At 37.2% G+C, this 17,754-nt stretch overlaps 1 protein-coding gene across 50 annotated transcripts in view; it reads right to left on the reverse strand.

Annotated features, from left to right (window-relative positions):
- Positions 1 to 17,754, reverse strand: part of RBFOX1 (RNA binding fox-1 homolog 1) — a 910,365-nt gene that overhangs the window by 137,883 nt on the left and 754,728 nt on the right. For all 50 annotated transcript variants that reach the window (XM_074599130.1, XM_074599135.1, XM_074599146.1 and 47 more), the window contains one exon: positions 5,195 to 5,437. In XM_074599130.1, coding sequence (XP_074455231.1) covers positions 5,195 to 5,437 — 243 coding nt within the window. The remainder of the gene's footprint in view (positions 1 to 5,194; positions 5,438 to 17,754) is intronic.

The raw sequence follows: 17,754 nt of genomic DNA on the forward strand, positions 1-17,754 counted from the left end.
TTATCAAGGCTTTTCAGCTTGTGAAGTCTGCTTAAGTCACAGTCCAAGGCAGAAACGCTGCACAGGAACTTCAAGTTTTCTCTAATGCAAAAGTAGAATTAAGTTTAGAGCAGAGCACTCACACACATAAAACACAAAGCATTTATTACAAACATGATATTTACTTCCATTACCAGTATAATACACTTAGAATAGGAATCACTAGAGAAACCACATTTACTTTACTCTCACCTGCTTTCTTACACGTGCCCAGTTAGTGCCCTTTGTATTTACATATCCACTGACATCAACAGAAGTCATGCATAAAAACCACAGGCAAAAATTGCACAAGTTTTACTCCCAGCACTATACATGTACAATACATTTGCATATATATATGCAGACAGCTAAAAGGTGGTTTTGTATTTCATAAAATGATCAAATGTCTTACTTAAAAATCCTTTAAAATATGTAACTATTTAACATAACACTCAAACCCACTCTGCAAAATCGTCAGACATATTACTTTTACCATAACTTTGTAACGCGCTTATCATTGATCCATCCTTCTTGAAAGAAGCAATTTACTGTTTTTGTTAATGACTAAAAGCACGTTTGATGCTATGCAACTCCAAAAGTCTACCAGCACTTAAATAACCCAGTACTGGATGAGTATTGATTATGCATATCCTCAGAGGGACTACTTCCTTGATTAAACAAAGATATTGATCCAAAAAGATGAAAACTGTATTATTCAGAGAAGAATGAAAGTAACTTTTGACAGTATTTTATTACTTACAGATGATTTTATATTATTTCAGCTAAATCATCCTGGCTTTAAACATTTACTCCCCTTTCATCCTGTACATTTTCTGTTCCATAGCATCAAAATACAAAGATAGCAATCCCTACACATATACTGTCTAAGCACCTCTTATGACCAATACTAACCCTAACAGAATACTGCTTTACACTATTTTATCAAAAGAATAGATTAAAAATTTCACTAGGAAATACAATTTTTGGAAGTACAAGAGCATTTCTAATCCCATGTCTGCACTGCTAGATGAATGACTGTTCAATTATATTTGAATTAGTTAAGCATAACATGCAGAAAAGTAAAATCTTCACAATACCAGAACATTCTGTACTCCTTAATTGCAATTTTCAAAGTGCTTGTTCGTCAATTCAAGCAAAAGCAAGCAAGAAACTGTTCTTTCTTAATTGAAAAGAACTTTGGAGTTAAATTAAGAGAGAAGTGCAAGGAAAATGGTAAGGTTTTTGACAGGGTAGATGCCCAGCCAGTAGACGCCAGTTGGAAGTCCACAGAAAGTCAGTGCTACAAATGATAAAAGACAGTGAGAGCATTATATTCAGATGTTATGCACACCTGGGGAAGCTCAAGGTACGAAAGGGTCCGTGCAATGTTTTGTTATAAAAAATAAAATCCAAGAGGAAAAAAAAGGATCCCTTCGTATTAAGTTCTGAATATAATATTCTAGTTTTAATCAAAGAAAAGCATATATTCTCTCTGATCAGATCTGTCTGCTTTCACAGCATATAGAAAATACTATATATCCTGTAAGGCTGTATTCATTAATGTCCCACACCAACTCAGTTTAAAGCACTGTCTTTTTGCCTTGGTAGTACTTTACACCCATTTTAGAAGGCTCTGAATGACCAAAGACAACATAGGAAACCTTTCTTTAAGCCTATGGAGTCTGCTCATAAGGAAATCAAGTCTTTCTATATTAATAGCACTCTACCGGGCACAAAATTGCAGACCTGTAATAAAACTGATGATTGGAATCTTGTTCAATTTGCAGCAAATGGGGATACTGATGGAGGTTCCAGGATCACACTCTGTGTTGCAGTAAAGGATTCAAGAGAAGTTGCATGGATCCTTTTTACTTTTATCTTTGTTATTTGTATCTTTATTGGGGTTAAGGTTGCATTAGACCCAATGTGAGCTCTAGCTTCAGCATATGATTCTTTCAGACAAAAAGAAAGAAACTGGGACACACAGAGAAAGATGGGGTACGCATCTAGCCTCAGCATCAATGAAGTCCTTCATGGATGAGGTTAAGTCACTTCTGGTAGTAGTTCTATAAATTAGGTAATTGCCCGTCAGTATACTGGCTTCATATTTCAAAATTTTAAGATCCATTTTTAGTGGTATATCCAGCTTCACATGTACATAAATACGCGTATGAATAAGAAAATTCAAAAATTGGTCTTCCCTCCAATAACTTCTCTAATCTACATTAATCACAACAGTATTCTTTTGTGAATGGATTGATCAATTGAGTATTCTTCTTTTAAATGCATATAATATGAAAGGAAACTATGTAAAAATATTGGAACCTACCAAACAAATGGCACTAGGTCCCCACATCAATTCCACTTATAATTCTTTAAGACTGGAAACCAACTATTGAGAAAGCTAGCAGGAACTGGAAAGAAACATAATTTTTTTCCTTCAACAATAAAGACCACATGGAGTTACAACGTTGACACAATACTACTGAAGCTCTGTTTCATAATAAAAACATATATTATTAAAGCTAGAGAGAAATGTACACAGCCAGATCTTCACAATATTACAAAGTCCACATCAAATCTGCCTGAGATCCATCTGCACATACCTATTTATAATGCCTCTACAGTGTTAAGTGCAATGCTAATGAGATACTGCGTAACAGATTTTAGATCTATGTAGCCATAATTTAATTGTGCAAACAATATTTGACTGTAAATTTGTAAAACTAACTGGTGAGTAATATGTTAAATGTCAAAGCTACTCTGAACAATGTAAATCCATAGATACGCACTTCTTGCAAACTTGCAATTTCAATGCATTGCTCTCCAGGGAGGGATAGTATCCACAACTTTCAATATAACATTGCAATTTAGAAAAAAAAAAATCTTTTTAAAAACAAACAAAATCCCCTTTCTTAAAAATACCCTAAAGTCAAAAGTAAGGTTATCTAATTCTTTATAAACAGCATGGGACCTACTTCAAAAAGTTATGTGCATTCCTCTGTAAGAAAGGAAAGAGGAAGGCAAGAAAAGGATCCATAATAAAAAGAGCAAATAACTGTACTATATTCCCCAAATACAAAAGGTTAGTGGAATTGAAGCGCTATTCTTCAGAGAATGGAAATTCACTCCAAGTGGAACCAGAAGGGAGAAAGCGTTTGACAGGTAAAATATAAGTCGGATATTAGGAAGGCAAAAAGGAAATAAAAAGAGCAGATAGCAAAGGATACAAAACCAAATAACAATAAAGCCTATTAGTATATCAGAAGCAGGAAACTTTCAAGGGAATCACTGAATTTGCGAGAGCTGGATTGAACAGAGCACTTGAAGATCAGGGCATTGCAAACAATCCAAATTATTTTTCATCAGTCTTTGCCATGGAAGATGTTGGAAAAACGCATACCTGACTTTTCTGATAAAGAGACTAACATGTCTTCAAACTGAAAAATCAAAAAGGGGGTGAGGAAACACAATAAATTGAACGCAATAAATGATGAGGGATGCGCTCCTGTTCCACTCGCATCAACAGGTGGTTTACCATTGATTTTAGCACTGACAGTCTTTTACTTCAGAACTGAACAGCAAACAGTTTTGAAACCAATAGTTTCAAAATATGAAAAGGCTGAGGTGGGCATCACAGTGGATGCTCAGTGTGCAGCAGTGGTCAAGAGAGCAAGCAAAATCATAGAATGATTTTGAATGAGACAGGGACAGTAGGAAAGACTATGTTTTTAGTCAACATCCAGTCTCTTCTGGAGTATCTGTTCAGCTTAGGATTCCTGCTCTAAACCAATGACAGTGGCATATGACAAGAGTCTGACAACAATCAAGAATGATTATGGAAGAAAATTTAAAAAGCTGGAAAAAAACAGGAAGCAAAGAGATTAATTAAGAGGGGACACTGTAGAGCTGCAAAGAATACTATAAGAAATAGGTAAATAGGGTACCCTTCCACTGAAACTTTCTCACGCTACTGAAACAAAGGGCTGATCGGGGCAATAAAAAGTTACCAAGTCAAAAATAAAAGGACTGAAATATTTTACTGCATAAACCACAAAACTGCGTAATTACTTCACACGGACATCTCCATGATAATACCAAGGAATACTCTTTTGCTATTGCTCTTCCTTTTCTCTCTTGTTCATACCCATATAAAGGAATTAGTGACATGGCAATAAATAGAAATCTTCAGAACAACTCCTTTAAGGGAACATGCTTTCCCTTTCCTCTTGCCCTAATGCATGGAACTTTGCAGGCTGGATATATGCCAGGGGAGGAAGGGGAGGTAAGATGAGCTATGGAGTACGGTTGCAGCAAGGATGAGGACAGCTAGGAGAGATGTTTCGAGCACATGCTCAAATTGCAGCGTGCTGTCTGTTCTGTAACGCAAGTGGTTGGTGGCTCAGAAATCTGCCAGCTGTTGGCAAGGGATATATTGGGTCCCAATCTAGAATTAAGACAGAAGCATTAAACTATCAATGTGTGAAATTTGTGACTTAAATTACAAGGTAGGGCCATCCAAGGAGTCTCTTGCATAATTCATGGCACTTCAGAACTTCATATATAAATCAAATAGAAAGAAAGTCTATCATTTCCGCCCTGTTGAACACAGATCCACACGCAACTTTGGTAATGGCTGCATAAACAATTCTCTAGAAAATACAGTATTACAGACATGCTCTTCACAATAGTCATTCACACAGTTCCACAAGAAATTTCAATACAGTATCATTCAATGAACACTTCTATGAAAAACTACTCATAAGTGTCAAAAATACAGAAGTCATTAAAAATAACAAAATTAGCCTGGTTTGGGGTGGGTTTTTTTCCTAAATGAATGCTCACAAACACTCTTGCAATGTTTTTCTATATTGGACTTAGTCAAACTTTATTATATGATTCATAGGCTTGCTATTAATCATTTTGTCTAATACTGTAGAAAAGGAAACTACAAATTCTACAAAGCTCCCACACTTAACTAACAGGCTCCAAAAGCAGCAAAATTATATTCTCCTAGTTCAACGATAAACTTTGACAGACTTTCAACCTTGAAATGGTAACCCGAATGCAAATGAAGTGCAAACCAAGTAAGTGTAACGTAAGACTAAATGTTATCAATAAATACACACATAACTTGAAACACACTGCTTTAGAAATAGCTGAAACCTTGACTTACTGTGGCTGTGCCGGAGACAGTTTGTGCATTTGTGTCAGCTGCACTCTGTTCAGAGTGTGTCTGCGCAGGAGGGTACATGTTTAACGTGTGCTCTGGAACAGTGGTTTGGCCTGTGTACTCTGGAGCTGGATGAGGATGTGGGGCTGTGTATTCTGCAGGGATGCCGTTCTGAGGTGGAGCAAACTGGGCTGAGGCATAAGGCTGTGCCATTGTGTCAGGAGGTGCTGTAGCTTCCTGATTACCCTGTAAAAATCAAAGAAAAAAAAAAAAAGGAAGAAGAAATGTGGCGTAAGAGAAAACAAGTGATGATCCCACACACATAACGCAGAAAGTGATTACAATACTCTGCTAAGACTGCTGGCCCGAAAAGGCACCATGTTTGTTTCCTGAGGAGAAAATTTCTTGCCTGCATTAAATCCATTTTGCTAACCTATTCAATCTTACTGTAATTAGACAAACAAATATGCTGTTCTCTGGATAACTGTAGACTATTTTTTAACTAGGAATGGTCAGAGAAATCTACCTGAACTAATGCCTCAACTCAGACAACGAAGAGGGCCGAAGCGCAGTTTATTCTAAAGGCTGCAGAGCACAACTGCCAACACAGAGCTCAGGTAAGGTTAGCCCACACTCCGTGACCCACTCTGACTTACCATTTGCAGAACACAATATGTGCAACCTACACACAGAGCAGGATTTGGGTGCATGCTGTTATCATAACAGTATAGAGAAAATATTTATACGAATAACGCTCTACGAGACTTTCAGAAATACTTTGAGGTACATTATTTTGAGCAACTGCATGTCACAAACGCAAAAAAATAATGAGATCAAATCAAAATATTAAACATTTGAATGTAAACATGCATCAGTTCAAAATCTTAACATCAAAGAAAAATTCTATATTGTAGGCTGCCAAACGAAATAGATTTAAGAACTTTAAAGGCTTTAAATTTGAAGACAATAGTATGTCATTTTCATATTACAATAAGCTTATACAATTAAAAACAAATACCCTCATCTCTTTTTAGATAGATACATCTTTACGTTCGACATAATAAAGGATATTCAAGCATGTTATTTTATCAATTAGAGACTTCTGACTAAATGCTCTGCTCATACCAAATAATAATAATCCCACGGGAGGAAATACTATTGTAGGGATTTTGCTTATTTGTGCTCATCAGTTCTTGACTTCCTCGTTTCAAAATAGGCTGGATGAATAGAAGACATTCTTTTGCACTTTGCGCTTAAGGACATTTCCAGCCGATTTCAGCTAATTCAAACATCAGTTCTCTGACCTGAAGTGGTCCCAAACTCAAGAGCTTTTATGAATTTGCAAAATCACAGCACAGGAACAAGCCTCGGTACATGGCAGACTTAGAAGGCAAAATTAATTTTTCCTTTGTAAAAGGCATTCAGTGTGTCCTAAAAAGTTAAAACTTTTTATCAGCAATCAAACCCTCCCTAATTTTAATCCCATCTTTGCTACTATTTTAGTGTATGGCCTTGAGCAGGTAGTTTACATTGCTTCATTCAACCATCAAATGAAAACAGTGACATTTACCTACTTCACAGGGTTAAGTCAGGAAGTTTCATTTGCCTATATCTACAATCATTCCGAGCTTATTGCTGCATTGAAACTTGCCCTGTTTAAATTTCAGTGGAGGTTAAAAACTCTTGTAAATGTATACTTATACCTTCTTATATTAAAATGGCAAGGTCCCCTTCTTATTTCTTTTACCTAATATTTTCACTATTCAAAAAAAATAAATCCAGATGAAGAAAAACCCAGCAATGACTCAATTACACCAGAGACATCTATTAAATGTTAAAGAAGTATTTTTAAAAATTGTGAGGGAGGCAGGGGACCTTAAACTTTTTAATCAACTCTTTCAGGAAGGACTTCAGCAAGTGGCAAGAACGAACAGCAAAGGGAACTTCTGCCTGTATCAGCATTTTCACTGTGCTGGCTTTGAAACACAGTAGCTGGTTACTGCTCGTCCTTAAGTTGTTCCTTCATGTCAGATGCTAAACGTGGCATTAGAGTCAGCAGCTGTTAAACAATAATGGCAACAAAGGGACCAAGGGCTAATGTCCAGGTGCATTTGATCTAAAGCTTTTTATACCACCTCAGTCCTAAACCAGATGTTACTGAAACCCCCACTGTTTCTCATTAACATGAAAGCAGTTCCATGAGACCCTAATCAATATTCAAAGCATTCACACTTGGTGCTAATTACAGCTAATATTTAATTAAGAGGGTTGAACTTTTATATTATTTTTTACCAGCAACTCCAAACCATTCACTGTTTAGATTTACCCTAAAATGGCAAACTGCACTGGCAATTCCAGCACCTTCACGCTGCCGAGCCTCTTCTACCTCTTTCACTAGACTTGTTAAGCTGAGGTCTGGATCACTTATTTAGAACCCAGACACCACAAGGAAGTAAAAAACAAAGGGTCAAGGCTTTGTTTTCTTAAAATAGGTGCCTACTGTAGCCTTTCCTAGCCTTTAAAAGTAGCATGAATTTATGACTCACAATTAATTCAATAGACACAGTAGGACAATGTAGTATAAAAGCATGTATGTATAAACATATTCTTTACTACTTATACGGGTATGAAGCCAACAGCTTACTGTTTAGAATATGAATTTATATCAAGAACAATGGACTGTCAACCAGCACGCATTTGTCTATACACGTGGCTGATGAAAACCCCAGACTACGCCAAAGTCAGATACATCTGAATAGATTTTAAAGAACCAGAAATTCTTTAAATACAATCACCTGAAATGTCCCTTTATTGTGCCCTTTAAAATACAGTGAACTAAAATGAATAAGGGAAATAATAGATCTAATGCATTAAGTTGAAAATACGAAGTGGCCCTAAAAGCAACAGGAAATATTGATCCTAAATTAGCCTATGAACTCAGGTATTAGAGTAATCTCCAAACTGCAGATGACAGTACACAGACATCGCTTAATACACAACCGAGGCACGAGAGGCTAAACAGAGGTTGTCCCTTCAGACTCAGTTCGAAGTATCTTTACGATTAAATGACCCCTTAATGCTCACTTTGTGCATGGTTTTTAATAAAGTAGTTGTTGGCAACAGAAAGAAGAACAAAGGATGGCAGACAGTCAGGCTCTGCTAAATGTTCTGGCCTGAGTTTTAATGAAAACCACATTTCAACTGAAAAATATGCTTTACGTGGCAGTGTATAAAATCAAATTTATTGCTTTCTGGTTAAATGCTGAAGTCTAAAGAACAAAAAAAAGAAAGCACTCCGATGATGCAGGTAAGTGAAGTCGCTCCTATGCCATATATATCGCTCCATTTGAAGAAAAGCTTAGAATTTAAAATGCTGCTAGTATCTCAGATCTCAACATGCCTTTTCAGCATCCTCTGCTCTGAAAGGATTTCATAATTAAGAAACGCATGAAAAGTGTCAAAACGTAATAAAGGAAGCTTGTTATGTTTGTACACAAAAGACAGAGCACAGAAAACATTACTTATGCAGTGTTCCTTTTTAAAAACACATTTGTAGCATAAAAATGTATTCAATGAAAACCTTTCTGCTTGCCTGCATTTTAAAGTCAAACTAACAGTTTATTGTTTGTTTTACTCTATTTTCTGTTTGGTGCGTTTTGTTTCTTTGGCAAGAGATATTTCACATTTAGAGAAAGCCTCTCATACTGTAGTTAAATGAGGCAAACTGCATCATGTCCTTAGGGCACGGAAACAAAGAAGAAAAATGCAACATTACTCTGTAAACCTGCTGGTTATAAGAACGGCTCAGTTAGATACATCAAGCACAGCAGAGATACATAATCACCGCCATTGTCTGCCCTCCTTCAGACTTAAACAACAAAACACGTCTCAGAAGCCTGGCATGCAGCGGTGCAGCTGGATAAAAGAAATGCCCTGGCTTGACTAAAATCAAGAGTTTCAAGTGAAAATAAAAGTGAAAATACCTGCTGTACCATCCTGCTCCCTTTATTCTCCATAAACTTAGCAGCTGCTCTAGTCCCAGGCCATACAGCATCTGCCCAAAGCAAGCATCAATTATGGATGAGGGTGTGTGAGCAATGTGTGTGCACGAGTGTGGATGATCGGGGTGTTGAAGGAGGGGGAGCTAAGGCAAGGCTTACTGACCTCCCTCGCAACATCTGACTGCTCCCAAAACCTAATCCAGATGGGACTCTTTCAGTTTGCTGGGCCTCGCCCCATCAATCACAGCAGGCCACTCCTCTGTCTCCTGCTACTAGTTATGGAGTGCACCACTGAGCAGATGATTACACACAGAAGAAGAAAAAACACAGCTTGACTACATTAATAGCTGTTTAAAAAACATTAGAAATGCTACTATCTAAGTTGCCGGAAGCTGAACATTTTTGTTTTAAAATTAAGACGGCTGTATTCGAAGTTACAAAGCCCCCTAAAGTTCCAGCGCTTCGGCATTTTGATAGCTACGATGTTCAGTAACACGTGTGCATTTCTATGTGATTAATTCATCCTACATGTGGTAGAGTTAATACCAATAAGATTTCTATTTTAAAATTGCTGAACTCCACAAGTAAACCATCAATATTGAACTCGCCTGTTTTAGATTAAATGTACTTTATTCCTTCCACACAAATGAAATATTGTTTCCTTTTTTGTTTCATTTCATGACATCCCTCTTGCTTAGCAGGGGAAATATTTCAGAAATGCTTCCAAGGTTTAGTTCTGTGAGGCGCTTTAAGCAACTTAATGCTTGACTATTAAAGGAACTTTCCTAGATGCTCTGGAGGTAGTTTTAAAGTTATTAAACTTCTAATTAAATCACATAGTAAAGAAAGAACAAATCAAAAACTAAGACAGCCCCAAAGAATACACATTTATTGCCGCTCTGTCGCAGACTACCTACAGACACAGGAATTCAGAAACAGAGCAAATATATAACGTGGGAATTATTTTTACAAATGTTCAAATTCTAGGGGGTGCGCAGAACAGCAGATAAACAGTCATCAATTCATTGTTAAACTTACATTCCGACTGAAATATATTGGATTTCTTTAAAGCGGCAGTGTAATTCTTCCAGATTTGTTGCTTGCACTCCCCTATTAATGATAATAAAAGCAGCCACTTCAAATTTTTCAGAAGGAATCAGACATCCAACCACACTGGACCGATAATCACAACTGACTGACTCTGCGAGCTTTCTCTGCTGTAGCTTAATTATCTGACCAGGCCACTTGACTCAGATCATTTGCTTCTGCAATCATACAAAATGAATTCTCCAGCCATCTCGCTTTTTTGGAAGGTTCAGTACAAAGCCAAATTCAGATTTCATTTAAAAACCAATCTCATTCCAAAAGAAGGGTATCCTCAAAAGTAAGATAATGCAAAATAAGTTTTTTTCAGAAAGCATAGGGGAAAAGGTAATAGTAAGTAAGCAAAGGAGAATTTCTTTACTACCTTAGCAAGAAAGTACCACCTCTTTTCTCCATCACAGAAAAAAACCCTCACTTTTGGTCCTCTTCACATATAACACACTACATTCCAGTAAAAATCTGTGGTCTTGCTACCACTACGTATACATTTGAAACTGAAATGTTCATTTTGTGTCAGTGCCTGAAGTATGGAACAGATTAACTAATGAAATGTCAAAACACCCTACAAAGTAACTAGGTTATATACATTTACTTACATTTAACAGAAGGCAGCAAGCAACTTACCAAAAACTAAGTCCTAGTCTGAATTCCTGCCTGCATTCAAGACCACACAGTATTATGGATGTATAGAGACACATGAAGAAAGCATTCTCTGACACCTTCATTCTTTCCACTTGTCACTGCTGAAACTTTCTACTACTTTTATGACGCTGTGATTTATTACACTAGCTTTCCTCGTCCTGCATGACAGTTCTTTCTCCTGCTATTCTCAATGGCCCAAATGGACGTGACCCTGGCACATTGATTTGTTTTGCTTCCACATTACCACCTAAATCTTTCTGGTTTTTTAACTTAAGTTTTCTGCCTATCCCTCCCTTTCTCCGACTCTGACTCTTTGGTATTTTATACAGGTCTTTTCAACTACAGCTCAACCTTCTATTCAGTCAACCAATATTTTCCTTTTATAAATACACGGGAAGATTTTTACATCACATTTTGGAAAGACAAGTCTCCAAAATTGTCTGAAGACCCATATAGGAAGAGAATCTGGAGTATTCAGCAGGTGTATCCACGATTTATTTTCACAATGAGAATTGATTTTTAAAACATTTCAAAAGAAAGGTATAAAAGGAGCTTATCCTTTCCCACAAGGCAATATAGGAATGTCCACCTAATCTTATTTTACACCTTTACTGGACCATACTGAAGAAGATGATGCAGCATCCTCGTACCCAAATAGGAAAAAAAGAAAAAAAAAAAAAGGATTGGATTGACAACATATAAGGCGCATAAAAAGCTGCCTGGAATGCTGGCCTTTAAAGAAAGTAGCAGTCAACATTTAGAAATCTGTCAGTCAGCTATGAGTGCCATCCCTTGGGCATCAAGACCAGGTCCCAAACTGTTGAAGACCTTCATAAAAGACTTGTATGAAGTGTCAGAATGCAAGTTCATGCATGAAAGCAAACAGGGGGGAGCAGTTACGGGGGTCTCAAGAAGCTAGAGGAATGGGCTGACAAGAACCTGATCGAAGTCCTGCTCTTGGGACAGAATAACGCCATGCGTTGGTACAGGCTGCGGACTGACTGGGGAGGCAGCAGCTCTGCAGAAAGGGATGTGTGAGAGTCCTGGTGAACAGTAAGTTAGGTAGGAATCAGCAGTCTGCCTTTGAAACAAAAAAGGCTAACCACACAGAGGGCTGTTAGCAAAAGGATAGTCAGCAGGTGGAGGAAAGAGGTCATGGCTCCCTGCACAGCACTTGTGGAAGAGCATCTGGCACACTATGTCCAGTCTGGAGTCCCCCAGGACAGGAGATATATTTGCAAACTGGAGAGTCCAGAGGTGGGTTGCTAAGACAGCTGGAGGGCTGGAGCACACGACACATGAGGAGAGGCTGAGGGAGCTGGGTTAGCCTGCAGAAGAGAGCACTAACAGACAACTTAATTGCATCTTTTCCAACTTATTGGATGGTTACAGAGGCAGAACCAGACCTTTCTCAAAGGTACAGAGTGAAAGACAAAAAGCAACTGTCAAACATTGCAGAAAGCTACATTCTGGCTGGCTATAAAGAATAAAATGACAAATATGAGGGAAATCAAGCACAGGAACACGCTGCTCAGAATGTTTGTGGCATCTTACTTTCAAAACTCAACTGGACAAGCCCCTGAGCAACCTGATCTGTGTAGTTACCCCTGATTTAAAAAGGATGTTGGGATTAGATGGCCTTTGAAGTTCCCTTCCAATCTAAATTATTCTATGATTCAATGTGATTTCAACAGTAGCAGAACAGCTTCAAAATGGATTTTATACTTTTATCCTATTCAATGACTTTCCTCATAAAGGATTTACTGACAAGGAAGAGACTAGCTACAACTTCTAGCTCAATTCTTTGAGATGGATTTGGAATGCTTTCTTAGAAAAATATATTTACATTTGTTTAATCCACAGCCAGAGCAGTGTGAAAGTGGGAATCACTACAGTGCATGCAAGCCAAGAACAGTTTCACAAACAATGCAAATTAATGTTATGAACTATTAATGTCTTAATTTTCTGCCAAATGTCACCATTTTCACCACATGTAGAGGAACACTGCCGGGACATCTACGTCTCCATAGAAAGGTGTATTTCTGTCTGCCTTTGCATCACCTTTAAAACAATACCTACTACAGGCATATAAGATTTCAAATTTTATCTGCAATTTCTCTACTGAAATGAAATTTTATTCTATTTTATATATTAATTTATTGAAAAATCACTGCCACATCCTAAGGCTAGTATATCCGTTTTCTTATTTTTCAGTACCTAAGGAAGTGGTTGAAAAAGCCGATTTTTTATTATTTTTTTTACTGCAATACTGATTGAAGATACGGGTTTTTTGAAGTGTATCAGTTCACAAGTAATTGTGACAAAAGAAGTGAGAGGTTAATGCACTGAAGAAACAATCAACGGGAGCTGGAGAAAAAGGACAAAGCAGCAGACGTATATTATGCTATATTGACATAAATGATTTTGTCCTGAGAAATCATTTCTTAATAATCTTAAATCTCTCAATTTGCAAGAATGAAGGCAACATAGACCAAGTGGTAAATTACAGGCCTTTACAGGAAAGAGTAAAAACATCAGTCTGTTCTTACAATCTAGCCAACACACATCTCGGAGCTAGCACAACTGGTGTTGTGCATGAATGGAAAGAAACACGCACTGCAACCACGTAGCCTGCGGGTCTGCAAAGCAAGAGCCATTGGGCCTTCTTTTATAACTGCAGACAAAAATATTATTCATAGCTCAAGCAGTGGAAGCAGCAGAGATGCATTGGCAAGACTGTTCTACTAGGATGTACTAGTGCTTCTGAGAAGCCAGATACACTAGCCCGGGTGATGAATCATGCTTGTGTAGCAGGACTATGCCTGGTCTTGACACAACCCCGCATCGTGCTTTGTAAGCCTTTCTTCCAGACTCCACTGAGACTATTCCTACCTTGTAACTTACACACAAACATAAGTGTTTCCAGAATTTGAGTCAATAAACTTCTCTAAATGCCACCTTATTGCTCAAGGATTGAACACTGCAAAAGATTAGAGCTGGCAGAGGGGAACTGAACAGCAATCAAAACCAGCTGCAGGTGTATCGTTTTTGACAGCCAGATCATTTCTAGAAATCTGAAAAATTCTTGTAACATAGCTAAAATTATTCATTTAAAATTTGTTTAAAAGTAGAATTCAACATCTCAATTGCAATTTACTCTGAAAAACTAGTTGAATTTCTCAGGAGGTTGGGATTGGATACAGCTGTGTTTTTTAAAAGTGTCTAAATTGGGCGATTTAATCTAGCTGAGGTTAATAGTTACACAAGTTATTCCCAATTTACAGATGCTGCCTCATCCAGAGCATCTCAAATAAACTGCTTTTTCAGTTGGTTTCCTAACGGACTTATCACTTTGTTTGCAATAGAAAGTGGTGAACCTACACAGTCACATGCAGAGACAACATACTGAAGGTCTTTTCTGCTGGAGAAACCATATCAGAGTTTCCTGTGTACCTAATCAGTTATTACTAGCAGCAAAACTGACCGCAGATCATACCTCCTTAGCTATTCGTTTGCAAACATCAAAGTATACAGGGCTGCTTTAAAAGCCAGTTCACTTGAACTAGCCAGGTTAAGCAATAATGATTACTGTAAAACTGTCCCAAATGAACTAGTGGGAGTTGTTTTGTTTCATTTTGTTTAAACCAGGTAAATTTAAGAGTTTGATTTTATGTAGTAAGGTACATAAAGATCATGGAGCATGAATTCCTTTTAGAATCCATTTCCAAGCACACAAAGGAGACGTGGGTAATTTGAAATGGTCAACATGGATTTTTCAGGGCAAAATAGCGCTTGATCAACCTGGTTGCCTTCAAAAAACAAAACCAATTGGCTACACAGACAAAGTTAAAGCACCAGATACAACCTGCCTTGACTGCAATAAAGCTTTTAATGCTGTCTCCCATAGCATTCCCGGTTGAGAGCTGAGGAAGGACGAGCTGGACTGTCGTATGGAAAACTGGCTGGACTGTCAGGCTCTAAGAGCAACGGTTTAATGTCTGACTCAAGCCCAGTAGTAAGTTGAATATGTTAGGGTCAATACTGGGTCTTACACTGTTGGACAACCTGGAGAATGAGAAAGAGTACATCCTCAGCAAATTTACAGGTAACACTAAACTATGGAGCCTCAATCCAGGGACTCCTTGATAAACCTGAGGACTGGGGAATCAGAATCCTTATGCAGTTCAAGACGGAAAAGTGCAAAGTTCTGCACCATGGGCATCATGGAATAACAGTTTGAGGAATGCAGTTCATTGGACATTCACTGAACCCCTTTCAGCTTTAGTCTGTATATAATAAAGGTATTAAAACACAGAAACGTAATCTATATTAAATAGCAAGTGCCTTGTGTTTTGCCCTTAGAAGCAGATTGTTCATAGACCATAAAACTTTTAAATTTAAATGAAATTCTATTATTCCCTTTTTTTCCTCCCATAAAAAAAAAATCCCTACTCATGTGTGCATTGTTCATGGAGATACCATGCAATAACGTCCAAACGTATGTGGAAATTGCATATATTCTGCATTTTACCTGTAACTTTTCAGTAGGCAGAATTTTTGGTTTTAAATGCCTGGCCCCAGTATTTTGAAAAAATTTGGCAGAATATTTATGAATTCAATACATCCACAATTCACACTTATCAGTTGCAAGAGACAAGAACTGTGATCTTCACACCCACAAACTTTTGATTAAAATTAAGTTATTTCAACGGAGCTGAATACAATTTTATAATTAAGAAATTCACCATTCTGCTGTTTCTCTTCTTTAAATTTTCAGAAAAACTAAAAATACAAAGAATCTAGAAATTAACTATTTTACCACAGACAGTGCCCATTTCCCACCTCTGTTCAATTTTAAAGTTTCCACCAAAAGTTTTTTGTCATTTCTGATGGAACATAGATGACCTGAGCTGCAAGGACCAACTAACACAGCAATGCCATCTTGTTTAATGCTAATTAAAGCAGCATTCGTTTTTTGGCACTACAATGAAATGATGGAACATGCTCTCCAATGTTATTTACTTCTAAGATTAAAATGACTATCAAAATATCATTGGGCACAAGGAACAGCTAGATTGGCTTCCTGCCTCAGCTACACTTTGCTATGCTTGTTTATCGCCGAGATCATTTGTGTACTTCAGTTAATGTTTATGTTAAGATGCTGTTAGAGCATTAACAAGTAACTGTTTACTCCAACAATGTTTGTCATTAGCAAACTAAGCCACGATACTGAAGAAAGGTAAAGCTCTTCTCACTGATGAGATAAAAATGGCAATAAGATTTGCCTATGCAATGCAAAATATATTTCCAAACACTGCTGAATGTCACAACTGTCTGAAAATAAACAAAAGTCTGTATTAATAGAGTGCTACAATGAATCTGCAGTTATGAAGAAAATGAAAAAAATCCTTTAATGGTTCCTATAGCATTGGAAAGACTTTCACTGACTATACTGATTGGTAAGTTCTGCTTTGTTAAATCTCTGAAAAGCTTCTGTTACTATGGAAGGAATGGCCAAGTTGTCTTTCTATTTTCATTTCCTCATCTATAGGACAGGGACTAAAACTCACCTCAAATCTGCAGAACTATATTGCTTCTCCCCGCATATCTTCCCTAGAGATTTATTTTTTTTTTTACTAGTCCTTCTTTACAAGACTGAATATATACATATGGTAGCAAATCTTGCTATAAAGCTGGTCTCTGCCATATGCCAGGTGCTTAACCCTGGTAAGTTTAAAAACCATTGTTTTGAATGATATATTATTTTAAATATTATAGACTTGTGGGACTGGGTACAAATGATCTTTCTTAGTTTACAATTTTATTTTGTGCCTCTGTGTGTAAGGAGGAGAGGGCTGGTGGAAGGAAAGGTATTTCCAAAACTGAAATAGCATCGAGAAAAACTTTGGCATATTTACCAGGAGCATACGGCTAATTTACAGCAACCACATCCAACAGCATTTGTGTTGACGCAGTGCAGCAGCATGTATAACAGCCACAGCATCCAAACTCTAGAATTAGTGAAAATAAGCAGCTACATAGACTACGCTGGGAGAGAAGAGTTACAGCCTGAAATTTGCTTTTAATCCATGTGAAGTGAACTGGGTGCCTTTTATACTAGGAACACTAGATTAAACAAGATATCGAAAAATATTGAAACAGTTCAATATTTGCTGAGTGCACACCTAGCCAGATGGAGAATACAGCAAATGTGTTAGCATTCTAGCTGCAAAAGAAATTCAGGTTAGGTATTGCTACACAGAAATTGATAGCTAGCAGGTATTCAATCAGAAAAGTGGTTTTTCTTTTAAATATTACAATCACATGGTATAGTACATCACTTGTGTCAAGTTAAATTTAATCATATCAGCATACTTAAAGGAAAAAAACCTGAATACCTACTCATATGCCAATGCCAAGAGGGATTATATGAGACTTTATGAAGCCTTTTCTTTTTATTTAATATTCTGATATCTGTATAGAACAATTTTTATATGTATTATACCCTCAAACTAATCTATTCCATTGTCTTTTTAATGCACACCCAGTACGCCTGAGCTCATAGTTACAGTATAAAGTGTACTGTCAATTACTTCTGTTCTTCTGAAGTCTGCCTATGTTAAAGGAAAGACATTTTCCTTGAAGCAGCAATAGGTATAATGAGAGTGTTGCTAATTTTCTTGAGAGTAAAGCAACATCACCTGCTTTCTACTAGTTAAGAGCACATTTAAAAAGGAACAATAATTTATGAGCTCACTAATGCCTACTGATTTTTGTCAGACTTAGTGGAATCAGGTATGTGAAGGATTGTGCTCC

The sequence above is a fragment of the Larus michahellis genome, chromosome 8 (assembly GCF_964199755.1).
Source record: "Larus michahellis chromosome 8, bLarMic1.1, whole genome shotgun sequence".
In the NCBI taxonomy this organism is placed as follows: Eukaryota; Metazoa; Chordata; class Aves; order Charadriiformes; family Laridae; genus Larus; species Larus michahellis.